Source organism: Quercus robur, chromosome 5, assembly GCF_932294415.1.
Source record: "Quercus robur chromosome 5, dhQueRobu3.1, whole genome shotgun sequence".
NCBI classification, from domain to species: domain Eukaryota; kingdom Viridiplantae; phylum Streptophyta; class Magnoliopsida; order Fagales; family Fagaceae; genus Quercus; species Quercus robur.
In genome coordinates this window covers 56,107,709-56,121,687 of record NC_065538.1, presented here as the reverse complement: position 1 = coordinate 56,121,687, position 13,979 = coordinate 56,107,709, and the positions used below count along the sequence as shown (strand labels likewise).

The window sequence follows — 13,979 nt, the reverse complement described above, 5'->3', positions numbered from 1 at the left end:
AGAAGATGGGACACCTGCAAAGAGTTCCCTGTAGGACCCACCCTAAAACCAAACATGAGCCCATCCCTCACTGCCTTATCCAACATTTTACCAAAAGCATTCGTAATAATGACAAACAATAACGGGGACAATGGATTACCTTGTCTTAAACCTCTAGAGCTATCAAAAAAACCACATGAAGATCCATTAATGAGAATGGAGAATTTAATAGTAGAGATGCAGAAGAAAACCCATCTTCTCCATTTATCATGAAAGCCACAACGATCCAACATATAAATGAGAAAGTCCCAATTTACATGATCATAAGCCTTCTCTACATCCAGCTTACACAACACCCCAAGAACTCCTGACTTTAGCCTACTATCCAAGCATTCATTGGCAATAAGAACATAATCTAAAATTTGTCTTCCTTTGACAAAAGCATTTTGAGATCGTGAACAATATCCCCAAGCACCATTTTCAACCTGTTAGCTAAAACTTTAGCAATAATTTTGTACACCCCTCCAATTAAACTAATAGGCCGAAAATCCCTTACCTCCACTACATCAACTTTTTTAGGAATTAAAGAGATGAAAGTAGCATTCAAGCTTTTCTCAAACTGAGCATTATCAAAAAAATACTGAAAAACCTCCAAAATATTAGTTTTGATAATGGCCCAACAAGCCTGAAAAAACGCCATAGGGAATCCATCAGGTCCAGGAGCTTTATCACCATCAAAATCCATGACCACTTCAAAAATCTCAGCTTCCTCAAAAGGTCTTTCCAACCAGCCAGCCTTATCCTCAGAAATCTTCGAAAAATTCAGCACATCTGGATGAGAACGAATGTGCTTATCTTCCGAGTAAAGACTTTTATAGAACCGAACAATACCCTCTTCAATAACTTTCTGATCTGATGTCAACACTCCACCAAAGATTAAATTGCCAATACTGTTACTCCTATTAGAATTAGCTATTTGGTGAAAGAATTTCATATTGCAGTCCTCCTCCTTCAACCATAGCACCCTTGATTTTTGTCTCCAACTAATTTCCTCCAACAACACCATCCTCTCAATCTCCAAGCGAATTCTCTCTTTATCGCGCTTCTCATCATCAGAAAGAGATACCCTCTCCTCTTTAGTATCCAGGGCATTCAGATCATTCCATAGATTAATTCTCTTAATGGAGACATTGCCAAACTCGGTTTCATTCCACTTTTTTAAGTCCCCCTTTAAAGCTTTCAATTTCATGGCAAACTTGTAACTAGGAGTTCCAAGAAAATGATACGAGTCCCACCAATTTTTCACCTTCTCCACAAAGTCATCCACTTGAAGCCACATGTTTTCAAAACGAAAAGGCCTACGACCCTTATGAATATCCCCGCCCTCCAAAGAAATGGGAAAGTGGTCTGACAGAACTCTACCCAACCTTTTTTGATGGATATTTGGATAATGCTCCTCCCATTCTGAAGAAAAGAGGAAGCGATCTATCCTAGAACCAGACAGAGAGTTTGACCAAGAGAAACTACCACCCTCCAAAGGGATATCCAGTAACCCATTACAAGAGATGAAATCAGAAAAATTATACATATCCTGAGTGAAGTTCTCTGCCCCCAAACGTTCGGAAGGAAAACGAATTGCATTGAAGTCACCACCCACACACCAAGGCAAATTCCACCAACTAAAAAGACCCGCTAACTCCTCCCACATCAGCCTCTTCTCCCTATCAACATTAGGACCATACACTCCAAAGAAAGCCCATTCAAAATTATCTCCCACATTCCTAAATCTACAAGACTTTTTAAAAGTCACCCACAGCTTCTTCCAACTTTCCTAAATGTTCTAGAGAACTGCACAGGTGATTGCTTAGACGCCAACTCTTCCACGTTAAACAACAGCCTCTTGGCACTCTTCTTCCCCAAAGTGACAAAGCGTGAAGAATCTTGACCTTTTTCAATAATACGTAATGAATAAAAAGTACCACCTTCTTCGACAGAAAATTCAAAAGCTTTGGACTCAACAAAGAAAAACGTGGACCCTCCCATAAATCTCTCTGTTTTAGCCTCCACAAAACAGAGCACAGTGCAACTACTGTAATTTCTACGCCCAAAACTTACTTTAAGATCTCCATACTTATGGTTTGTTGGTCACAAGAAATTCAAAATTCTTACACAAATACATAAAGGTACCACAAAAATAAATGTGTAGTCAATGAAGAACCAAACGTCTGATTGATAAAATCATATACGATTCAATTGAAGTAAAAATTTGGTGAATTGTAACAAGAAAGTTCAAATATCAGATAAATCAATCAGTTCAGTTGTAATTGGTAGGATGGGCATGGTTTAAGTATCACAGATTTGCAGCTTGAAAACAACTAATAAACTCAAAATTACTGCATATAAGTGTAATTTTGGGAAGAGTCACTGAATATTAAAAACAAAATTTGAATAGTAAATTGAAAGTTTTTTTTCTCTTCTTTTTCCCTTTTTTTTTTGGGGTGTGTGTGTGTCACTGCATATAAGGTAGATGAAGACTAATAACATCAGTAGAAGTGATGCAGCACAAGTAGGAAATATGAATGATAAAAGAGGAACAAAAGGAACAACTGGACAAATCCTAGGCTTCACCACCTAGAACCTGCCTGCAAACCCTAGGCATCATCACCTAAGGGTGTTTGGCATCACCACCAAACAGAGGAAAACAAAGGAGGAGACATTTCTCAACTCATAATAATCATATTCTTATTCAAATTCAACTGCCTTTCACCATTACAAGAGCGCTAGTTAAATAGTTTAAGGGATTAAACTAATATGGAAAGCATCTAATCAAATCCCTAAAACTGTCTACATTAATAACCAAATTCAAAAACAAAATTGATTGCAAATTAGACAATCTCGGTTCCCTGCATCAAGAAGTAATACAGAAAAGAAAAGAATGTGCAACCTCTTTTTAGGTGAGGCATGCAATCTTATTGGCCTATCACGTGAATAACAAAGATCTATATCCAGTATATTACTAATTTACTTGACTATCATTATAAGTTAAAATCACTGAAACTTCCAACGCTAATAGCTCTAATCAAAAGCCATCAATCAAATAACATGGTCAATTAAAATGAGTTCAATCTTAATGTTTCTCCTACTTAATAATTTCTTTTTATGATTTGGGTGTTTTTGTTTTCTTTTGATAAGAAAATTTCACTACTGAACGATACAAGTAATAAGAGATCCATGATGTATCATTTGTTCACACAACTTACTAGAAATGCATCAACCAGCCCATGTCACAGTTGGGACATCTATCATGTTTTCATCAAAATATGATCTAATATTTGCGATATCCTGACTTAGTCATCAATGTAGTTATATATTGGTCCATAATCTAACCCTATATTTGGATGGAGGATATAAGTATAACAGGAGAAGAGAAGAGTACATTCCTGCCACCCTTCCCCTCTCCCCCACTCCCTCCAGCACCCTCCATTCCAAACACACTTTAGATCAGAACAATGCCATGTGAAATAGGGTAATGCCTAAAGGTTAACAGGAAGAGGAGATGAACTATCTGGTTTTAAGCACTTTAATTAGTGTATTCCAGCCACCCTTATCCTCTCCTCTCCTCTCCTTCCATTTGCCACCATTTGAAACATACCTTTAGAAGCAGAACAGTGTCATGAGGAATACGGTGATGTCTAAGGTCAACTCAAAGAGAAGGTGGACTACTGCTGGTTTTGAGCTCTTTGGTTGATCATGGAAGAGTTCATATGAATAAGAGTGAGCAGTACATAACGTTGGAACAACTAGCGTATAAAAGGGAACATTTTGGTTGGTTTTCTAGTCATTCATAAAAAACGTAATGGGAATGAAATAAGAATCACATTTGTCATTAGGAACATTATTTTAAAGGGTTTATATAGCAACATTTTCTTTTTTTCATATCTCAAAAGTTTTAGTTTTTAAAACTACATTATGGAATTGGGAAAAGAGAAATCTTTTTTTTTGATAAGTAATAAGGATATATATTGAAGAACACTACCTTATGCAGAAAAACATAAGGCAGAGAGCAAAATACAGAAAGATAGGATAAAGAGGAAAGAAAAAAGAAAGGAAAGGGAAAAGAGAAATCTAGAAAAGCAAGACATACCGATTATAATAATGACGCAACTTTTTGGTTGGGAATCGTAGAGCTTTGATGTAAATGTGTGTTAGGGAACTCCACTGCTGTTGAGAAAGCTCAAATTCAATGTATTTGTCCCACAAAGTCTGGCACATGTAATCTTTTCCAACAAAAGAGATACCTCTCTGAAACAATCTGTCAAAAAAATAAATAAGAAACCATTAATTGCCTTTTGAATGGCTATATGTATTTCATCAATCAAGAAGATCCAAGGTATTGAAAAGTACTGAAATCTTTAAAATAAAAAATAACAGAATTAAATGAAATTTAGAATTTTTTTGATAAGTGAAATGAATTAGAATATGCACACTTAATCATTCAGCTTTCAGAAGAAGACATTCAATTGCTGAAGCATAGATTACTTCATCATAAAAATAAATTAAATGAAATTTAGAATATGCACACTTATTTACAGCTTTCATCAATAAGTATTGTTCAGATAGTTGTGAGCCAGAAGGTAAAAATCCTTCCACGTTTATCACTCTGGCATTACTACTATTTAGTATTACCATCAAGTAAATACCTAAAAATAATAATAAAAAACCCATAAAGTGAAACTGGCAATGGACATTAAACTAAACTCAATAATAAAAAACCCATTAAGTTATTTCTATTCTATATGATAACCAAGATTAAAACTAGAATATTACTCTCTAGCCAGGACTTCCACAAGTACAAAAATAACATGGCAAATCAAAACTCAATCCATTAAATACAGGGTTGTCCAGATCATACATTTAAAAGGGTGGTACCAAGTCTCTTGTTAATGTGTTTGACTACTGGAAATCGTGGAAGAAACGGTCCACACCAATGTTCACTTCCTCTAGCTTCCCAAATACTAAACAAAGCTTGATATCCAAAGAAGCTTCATTTTTTTTTTTGATCAGTAATAAGATATATTGATAAAAAGGAACACCCAAGTGCACCGGAAGTGAACAAGGGAAAGGAAATCAAATACAAAAATTGCAAGAGTCTAGGAAAACAATAAAAGAAGGGAAAGATTTATTTTGCAAAGCAAACAACCAATCCCTTAAAGTTCTAAAAAAGAGAAGCTTGAGATCCGGAATAGATCTCTCAGAATCTTCAAAACATCTACTATTCCGCTCCCTCCAAAGGCACCACAATAAGCAATGAGGAATGATAGACCAAATAAAACCATTTCGATGACGACCAAAGCTGCCTTGCCAACATCGCAGCAGCCCCAAAACAGAGTGTGGCATAACCCAAGAAACTCCAAAAAGATCCAAAACCATAGACCAAAGATCCGAAGCAAAAGGACAATGAAGGAATAGATGGTCAATCGATTCACCATTTCTCTTACACATGTAGCACCAATCCAAAATCCATACCTTCCTTTTACGTAAATTGTCAATCGTCAAGCATTTCCCTAAGGCAGCAGTCCAAACAAAGAAAGCAACTCTAGAGGGAATCTTCTGCTTCCAAATACTTTTCCAAGGAAATCCAAAGAAGGCGAAGCCAACTAAAATTCTATAATAATCACTAACCAAGAAACCCTTAACTTTGCTAGGAATCCAACACATTTTATCCTCACCTAGCCCCCTTATAGAAGAACCATAAATGGTTTCCAAGAAATCAGACATAGCCTCTAGATCCCGAGCATGGACACCCCTAACGAATCTCACATCCCAAAAGCGGACACCATTGGTGGACATCAAAAGCTCAGCCACACTGGCATCCTTATTCCTGCAAAATCTGAACAAGTCCAAATATCTAGCAGCAAGAGAAGTCTCTCCACACCACCGGTCCTGCCAAAACTTCACTCTAGACCCATCACCAATATCATATAGAATATGGCGAGAGAAGGAAGGCCATCCCTGATGGATATTTTTCCATAAACCAACACCATAAGGGCCAATCACAGCTCTGGTACACCAGCCCCCCCCCACATACATCCATATTTTATCTCTATCACTTGCCTCCAAAGGACATCTTCCTCGATCCCAAATCTCCAAAGCCACTTCCCAAGCAAAGCTTCATTGAAGAGTCTTATCTTCCTTATCCCTAAGCCACCCGAAGAAATAGGAGAACAAACAGTAGCCCATTTAACCAAATGAATTTTAGGATCATCTCCAAAACTGTCCCATAAGAAATTCCGCTGGAGCCTCTCAATTCAGTTAGCCACACTAGCAGGAATAGGAAATAGAGATAGAAAATAAGTGGGTAAATTAGAAAGGGTGCTTTTGATTAGGGTGACTCTACCTCCCTTGGATAAGTATAAGCGTTTCCAACCCGCCAATCTCCTCTCCATTTTCTCCAGAATTGGATTCCATAATAGTCTTATCCTTGAATTTAGCACCCAAAGGAAGACCAAGATATTTCATTGGGAGAGAGCCCTGCTTGCAGCCAAGAACAACCAAGAAAAGGTCTATATGATTGACTACCCCAACCGGAACCAATTCTGACTTGCCTAGGTTAATCTTTAGGCCTAACACCGCCTCAAACTAGATAAGAATCATACGAAGAATCAAAATCTGATCTAAATCAGCCTCACAAAAGATTAGAGTGTCATCCGCAAAAAGGAGATGAGACACCGCCTTGGATCTTCCCTCCAAGTTACCCACACTGAAACCCGACATGCGACCTACATGAACAGCTTTATCCAACATTCTTCCAAGAGCTTCCATCACCAAGACAAACAACAAAGGAGACAACGGATCACCTTGCCTCAAGCCTCTAGTGCTACCAAAGAATCCACAAGGAGAGCCATTAATCAAGATGGAGAAACGGACAGTGGATAGACAAAAGAGGATCTTCCCTCCAAGCTTCATTTTTTTAATACCCACAGATGACCTAGTTTTACTCAAAATCACTTTTTCCAATAAGAAATGGAACATTCAACCTTTTCTGATTGGGTGTGTGTGTCTATAATATATATGGCATTCATACTTCGAGAGGAGGGACAGAGATGAAAACTGAGAAACCAAGATGATACAAAGTGTTTTTCTTTTTTTGTTCAAGTTTGTAGTTTTGTGTTTTCCTTTTATACTAGACTATCTTCATCTGAAACAAATCAAGTTTGTTGTTTTACTTTTTCCCCGTTTATACCAGACTATCTTCATCTGAAACAATCAACTTTTTTGCGTGGAAATCTTTTAAATAATTGGACACCTAAGAAGGCAAGAACTTATCCGTCTAAGTACAAATAAATCCTTTCACCTGAATAACCAGGCTCCAAGGTGCATTGTTGAGATGATAGATAAAAACTGCACACAAGTTAGAAAATAAAACATCCCACTTTAATAGTGTGATTAGTGTCTGAGAAGCAACATTTTCAATTAAATCCTTTCATATTTCTAAGTGGAAACTGTTGTAGCATGGTTCAATTTCCAAGAATATATTCATATAACTGAGAATTCTTACAATATATATACAGCAAGCAATTGTTGTGGAAGCTAAGTCAAATTTTCTAACTATTGATATTACCTACGGATATCAGATGAATCCTCAAAAACTGACATGCTGAATGTACAATAATCAACCCACACACCAACAGAGTATGTTGCTGACTGGACAGCTCGTTCAAAAATTTCAACAACCTTGTCAACAGTGCATAATCGTGTCTTATGATCAGCATACTTCCTCCAGTATCCATAGCACAAGGGGAACTCGGACAAGAAGGAGTCATACACTAAACATATTTTTTTAATGTCATCCTGCAGTAGTTGCACAAAATACCTTATTTGCAGTCAGCATACAAATTAATCTGTGAGCAGCAAAAATTAATAATTAAGATTTAACCAAGGCAATTGCAGTGAAGTAGACAGACTAAACAAAAAGTACCACTAGAGCTAACTCATCGAAGTAGATTTGTACAAACTTTCTTAATAAATCATAAACACATAAAGGAACTCCTTAGAAGAGCAGCATCCAAGTCCCCATGATGTGCAAAAGAACTCTACTCCTCAAGGGGCATTAGCAGATATAAGACAAAGTTAACAAATCAGGACAAAAATTAGAAGAAAAAAAATAAAGAGGGAGACAGAGAAAGAGATAAACATAAACATAAAGTTCCAGAAAAGGGAAAAAGGGTCCTAAGAAAGTCAAATTATATCCCCTGAATGCATCAGTGTCATTTCTGTCAAAAGCTTGCCTACTTCTCTCCATCCACTTAGTTCCAATCATGCATAGTGGCAATGTTCTAAGAATCATGCATCTTTATTCTCCAAATATCTGATTCCACCACATCACCTGATGCACAGTGAACAATATGAATTCAACCACCACATAATTCCATTTATGCATGTATGCATCAGTGTCATTTCTGTCAAAAGCTTGCCTATTTCTCTCCATCCATGTATTTCCATTCATGCATAGAGGCATTGTTCTAAGAATAATGTGTCTTTATTCTCCAAATATCTGATTACACCACATCACCTGATGCACAGCGAACGATATGAAAGTCAACCACCGCATCTCCTTGCTAAACATTTTAAAAGAAGATGGTCCACCAACTTGTCAGAGCTTCTATACATGCAAATCAAAACGTGGGTATCCCTATAAATCGAAAATTTTAATTTCAAGAATGCCACAGAAAAGTGATGGCTTTCCTTAAATATAAGTTCATTTTACAAAAATAGAATAGTGTTGTCAAACATACATGATATATACAAGAGGACCTCCTAAAAGAAACTCCAAAAAGGAAAATTATGGAAGACTGCTGAGAACAGTCATTCAGTCAACATAAAAGTGGTAAGCTCTATTATGTTAAAAGTTCAATTATTTAGTTTATATTAGAGTATCCACATTACATTATAATTGCCAATTTTCCATACACCCTTTCAAGCAAAAGTGCAAAACTTAAGTAGGGATACCAGCACGTGACTTCAACTCAAACTGTCATCCCCTTTTAGAAGCATACAATTACAACTCTTGCATCTAGTGTGGCACCAACCCAATGTATCTCCTCAGAATTCACTTTTGCTTAATGTGGATAGTCTGGTATGAAAGACCAGTTACACTGTAGTGTTGCATTCAAGCTGTGGAGCTTTGTTTTTCATTCCGTTGGGTTTCAACGGGTGTTACCAAGCACAGTCACTGATCTCTTGTTTGGATGGTGTAATTGGATAGGCAAGCAGTCTTCAGATATTTGGATTTTGGTTACATTATGTTTGATGGGGACATTTTGGTTGGAATGTAACCGTTGTATATTAAGGAGTTGGAAATTTCAGGGACACATTTGATAGAATTGTTTCCTAGATCATTGTTTGATTGGTCTTGGGCATGAGGTTTTACTAATTGTAACTTCTTTCTTGAGTTTTTAGCATCATTGTCTTTCGGTACATGACATTTTGAAATTCCTTAGACTCCTTTGTGTTCATTTCAATGTGCATAAAGTAGTCTCGTTCAATAAATTATTATCTAGTTATCAATAAATAAATAACCACCACTTCTAGCTCCTAGTTATTTTTTGATTGGTAAGTTATGCACGCACCTGGGGTCTTAAACCCACCATCTCACCCTCAACTTGCTCTTACAATTGAAGGAGGTGCCATTTGAACCAGTGCTTATTGGCAAGTTCAGCTACAAGTCATGGAAGGCTCTCACAAACTTTGGAATCCAATGAATAACACACCCAAACCAACTCATATAACTCAAAACTACAACATTTTGCTATACTGAAATGTCAAACAAATCAGGGGGAAACCAACAGCAAAGGGCTCTTCTCTACACCAAACAACAAGCCAAAAAAGGGTCCAAATACCATCACCAAGAATCAAGAAGACATGCCAACCAAAATAATCGTAATCCCTGCATCAAGATCCATATCCAAAACCTGACATCATGCAGCCTATTGACACATGAATGTACCTAATTATGAATTGTGTCTCACAACCACATGTTTCACACTTGCCACCAGTCCTGGTGAACCCCAAAACCACTTTCCTAAAAGAGCCTGACTAAACATAGACACTTGCCTAATGTCTCTCAACCACCAGTTTTAAAGGAAAGAAAGTCCCCCCCCCCCCCCCCCCCCAATAAAACAAGTGACACCTAAACTCCTCCCTGACATCACTCCAAAAGAAAATATTGAATAAGAGATTATATTTCAAAGATTTAAGGACCTCTTTTTGGCAGGACGTTACTTTCATTGTAACTTGTGTCATTTTCATCATCAATGAATTAATTAACCAAAGAGGAGAGATATTTATAAAAAGGAAATTAAATAAAATTGAAAAAGTTGTTTTTCAATTCTTCCACGTGTTTTGCAACATGAGCCTCAGGAACCTACTGATTGCTTGGGTTGCAAATATTTATACAAGTGATCATGAGAACTATTCAGTGTTCAAAAGGAATAAGGACAACAGAAATTTAATAATGAAAAAAAAATAACAAAAATATAAACTGCTTTCTTCTTAATTTTTGACAAGTAAAAATATTGAGTTTTATGATTTCTCCTCCGGAGGTAAGAAAATTAGCCAACAAAAGTTCAAAGTATCCAGGAACCCTAGAAAGCTCATAGTAGAAAAAGAAAAAGAAGTCAAAGTCCAATCATAGAAAGTCTTCAAGAATAAGAACTTAAACTTTGATAAGTTCAAATCTTTCCCCTCAACGCAACAAGAATTTTTTTTCTCTCAAAATACACCACACTAATCACAAAGGAACAACTTTCCTAATCTCCCTATAGCTTCTCTTTTCGAAACATCCCTTCCAACACAATAAGAACAACACAGGATGCCAGTCATGTTGAACCTAAGATTGCATCTGATCTTAAAGATAAAGTCTGTGTTTGGAGGCCTGCCAGCTCAGATCAGCTAGTGGACATACAAAGCTAACTGCACCTGGTTGAATTGAAGGAAGAAGATAGAGTCTTTTGGTCCTCATCCCAGAAGTTTGTGTGCGCTGGAACATGGAATAAGGGAGCTAAGGTGGATTGGTTATTGTGGTTCAGTCTAGCTATTCCCACTTCCAGGCATTCTGTCATAGGCTGGATGGTTGTGCTAAACAAAATCCCAACCAAAGCTAGATTAATTCAATGGGGAATTAATGTAGACAGCTTATGTGGGTTTTGCAGGTCCGCAGGGACCATCTTTTCTTCCAATGCTCATTCACTAAAAGAGTGTGGGAATCCATCATAAGGTTATGCCTAATCTCTGATTTTAACACCAGCTGGCAAGAACTAGTTGATTGGAGTGTGGTTCACCTACAGAGGAAGGGCCTGAGAGCTACACTGAGTAAAATAGCTTGGTGGGCAGCTATATATCACCTGTGGAGCCAAAGAAATGCCATCCTTCATGTTAAGAGGCTATATTCTGAAGATCAACACTTTAGAATAATAAAAACAGATGTTAGAGGAAGAGTTGAAGGCAAGCAGATGTTCAAGAATTAAATTCTGAAATGTGTACTGTGCTGTAAATGGGGGATAAATGCATCACTGGGTTTGTAAGGACGCTTGACCTTGTCTATTTAGAGTCTTTAAGTTGGGGCTGATAGGTGTCCTTTTGGTGGCTGTTTGATTTGTATTTTGTTGGTTTGACCTCAGCTGAATCCTATATATGCTAGGGTTGGATATTTTGCATCTGATTGTAATCTTGCAGGCTTTGGTTTTTTGCTCTCAGTTGGGCTGTATTCTTGTGCAAGTATTAACCAAACTAGGAAGCTCCCAACCTAGGAAGCACATATAACACCAATCAAGAAAATAAGAATCACTTGCACCATAGACATTAATCTATCTCAAGAGGTTGTTGACCTTCTTGGTCTTGGATATATAGCACTTAGCAGAAGCTCCCTCCCTTGAGTACCACTCTCGAATTAACTTTCTCTTAGCACCCTTGTATCAAGGTGAATAATTGATGACTTCTTGTCAATTAACTTAATGCCATGGTTCTTTGAAATTCAGGTTTTATGGAGTTATAAGTTCTTGCATATTAAATAAAAAATAATCCTAGATAGTTTCTAAAGCAATAAGTTCTAACGGATCTTAATCACAGATAAAGCTAGATATTTAACATGGTTGAAACATATATAGAGTTGGAGTAAAAAACTTTCCAATATGCAAAGTTTTTTTGGGGAGAAAGTAATAAAATGTTGTTAAAATGAGAAGCCATATCATGTACATAGGAAGTGTACACAACAATCTCCACAGGCAAGGAAAATTTTGTATCTAAATTGCTGGGTACAGCCAAGTCAACAATTAAAGATGATTTTTAGAGCACATTCAAAAAACCAATAATTGAAAGAGTCCAACAAGATTTTGAATTGTGGGAATGGAACTTACAGGATACTTTTTGTCAATCTCCGAAATAAGTGATGTCCATTCATGAAAATCTAATGGACCTTTAGAAATAACTTCATGAAGTTTGAGCTCATCAAAATCAACTGCAGAAAAAACAACATGCTTATGAGCTGCTTTATTTGGCTGGTGAATTGCTAGCATCACATGATGAAGAAATAAGCACCAAAAGCATTTGACTTATCCTATATAAGCAGATTTCTATATCTTAATCCAAAACAAATACTTTTTTTTGATAAGTCTGAAACAAATAACACTTTAAGTTTCTAGGAGTTGCTCAGGAAAAAATAACTACTTATTATTAAATTAATCAGCAGCTACGAGTCAACAAATGTAATAAAAGTCTCATTAATGACTACCAACTTTAAAATTTAAAATGCATAAACTTTCAACATTTTAAAATATATATATATATATATATATAACCTTTCAACTTATGTAAGGGAAGAAAGTTACAGAATAGGGTAATGCTTATATACCATTATTTACGTGTTATACATTAGGTTCCCCCAAAAAATAATTGGGGGTAAGACTGCCTACCATGGCCTCTCCCAAACCCCGCAAAAGTGAAAGTTTTGTGCACTTGGTACATCATTAGGTTACCCAATTAAATTCAAACACATGGTAGCATTGAACAATAAAGCATAAACATTGCTATCTTTTCCAAAGACAATTAAATTCAATGCAACTATGTGTTTTGAATTTAATTGAGAAATCTAATGTACACCTAAGGAATTGTATCTAAGTTTTACCCTACAAAATAAACATCTTGTGCCTCGCAATTACAGTATACTTCTTGCAATAACAATGGATATCTAAGAGCTCAATGAATGACATAGAAGCCTAAATTGAACTCATTATGCATGGCATAAACTCTATAGATACAATGAAGTCCAAAGAAAATTAACCAACCTTAAATACATAAACTCTATGGATACAACGAACTCCTTAAAAACAATTTGAGCAATTTTATAGCTTGTTTGCTTTCAGCCTAGTGTAACATATCCATCCATTGTCTTCCTATGTCACCATAAAATTAGACCATTTCACGCATCCATTTGAAGAACATATTCTTGTTGTCATCAGTACAATTTTGGACACCTACACCTATCCTGTCACAAGACTCACAACATACTTGCACAGAATGTCGAACAGGGAGTGGAAAATTCAAACCCATTCTTGAATATTACTTAAACATAGTCAGCATCGGGTTAACCCAACACGACCAGTTACACTTACACCCACTGTTTACGGCCATATCCACTGGCACGACATACGCTAATAAATATACACCCACCGGGAGTTTCGAACCAGCAATTGTTTATAATCCTCTAATCAACCTAAACAATTATGCCTCTTAATGAGCGGGAGCTTTGTGCACTGAGTACGACCTTTTTAAGATGAAACCGAGCTACCCACAAACACCACTCTTATCATATCTATAGAAAAGCTAATTCAAGCTCATTTGCCAATTAAAGGCACAAACCACAAGCTTAATTTTTAGCTCAGCAACTTCACTAGAAATTCCAGAGCAGTGCGGAGATGACAGTGACTCTAATTTTGCTTGATTCT

The 13,979-nt window shown here is 36.6% G+C and overlaps 1 protein-coding gene across 3 annotated transcripts in view; it reads right to left on the bottom strand.

Annotated features, from left to right (window-relative positions):
• LOC126726386 (pre-mRNA-processing factor 39-2) overlaps positions 1 to 13,979 on the bottom strand; it is a 29,083-nt gene that overhangs the window by 14,722 nt on the left and 382 nt on the right. For 2 of the 3 annotated variants that reach the window (XM_050431633.1, XM_050431634.1), the window contains exons 2-4: positions 12,393 to 12,493; positions 7,601 to 7,830; positions 4,124 to 4,291 (exon numbers count right to left, since the gene is read on the bottom strand). In XM_050431633.1, the coding sequence (XP_050287590.1) occupies positions 4,124 to 4,291; positions 7,601 to 7,830; positions 12,393 to 12,493 (499 nt within the window). Of the gene's footprint in view, positions 1 to 4,123; positions 4,292 to 7,600; positions 7,881 to 12,392; positions 12,494 to 13,979 lie in introns of those variants that run through there. The other variant, XM_050431635.1, reaches the window with a different exon arrangement.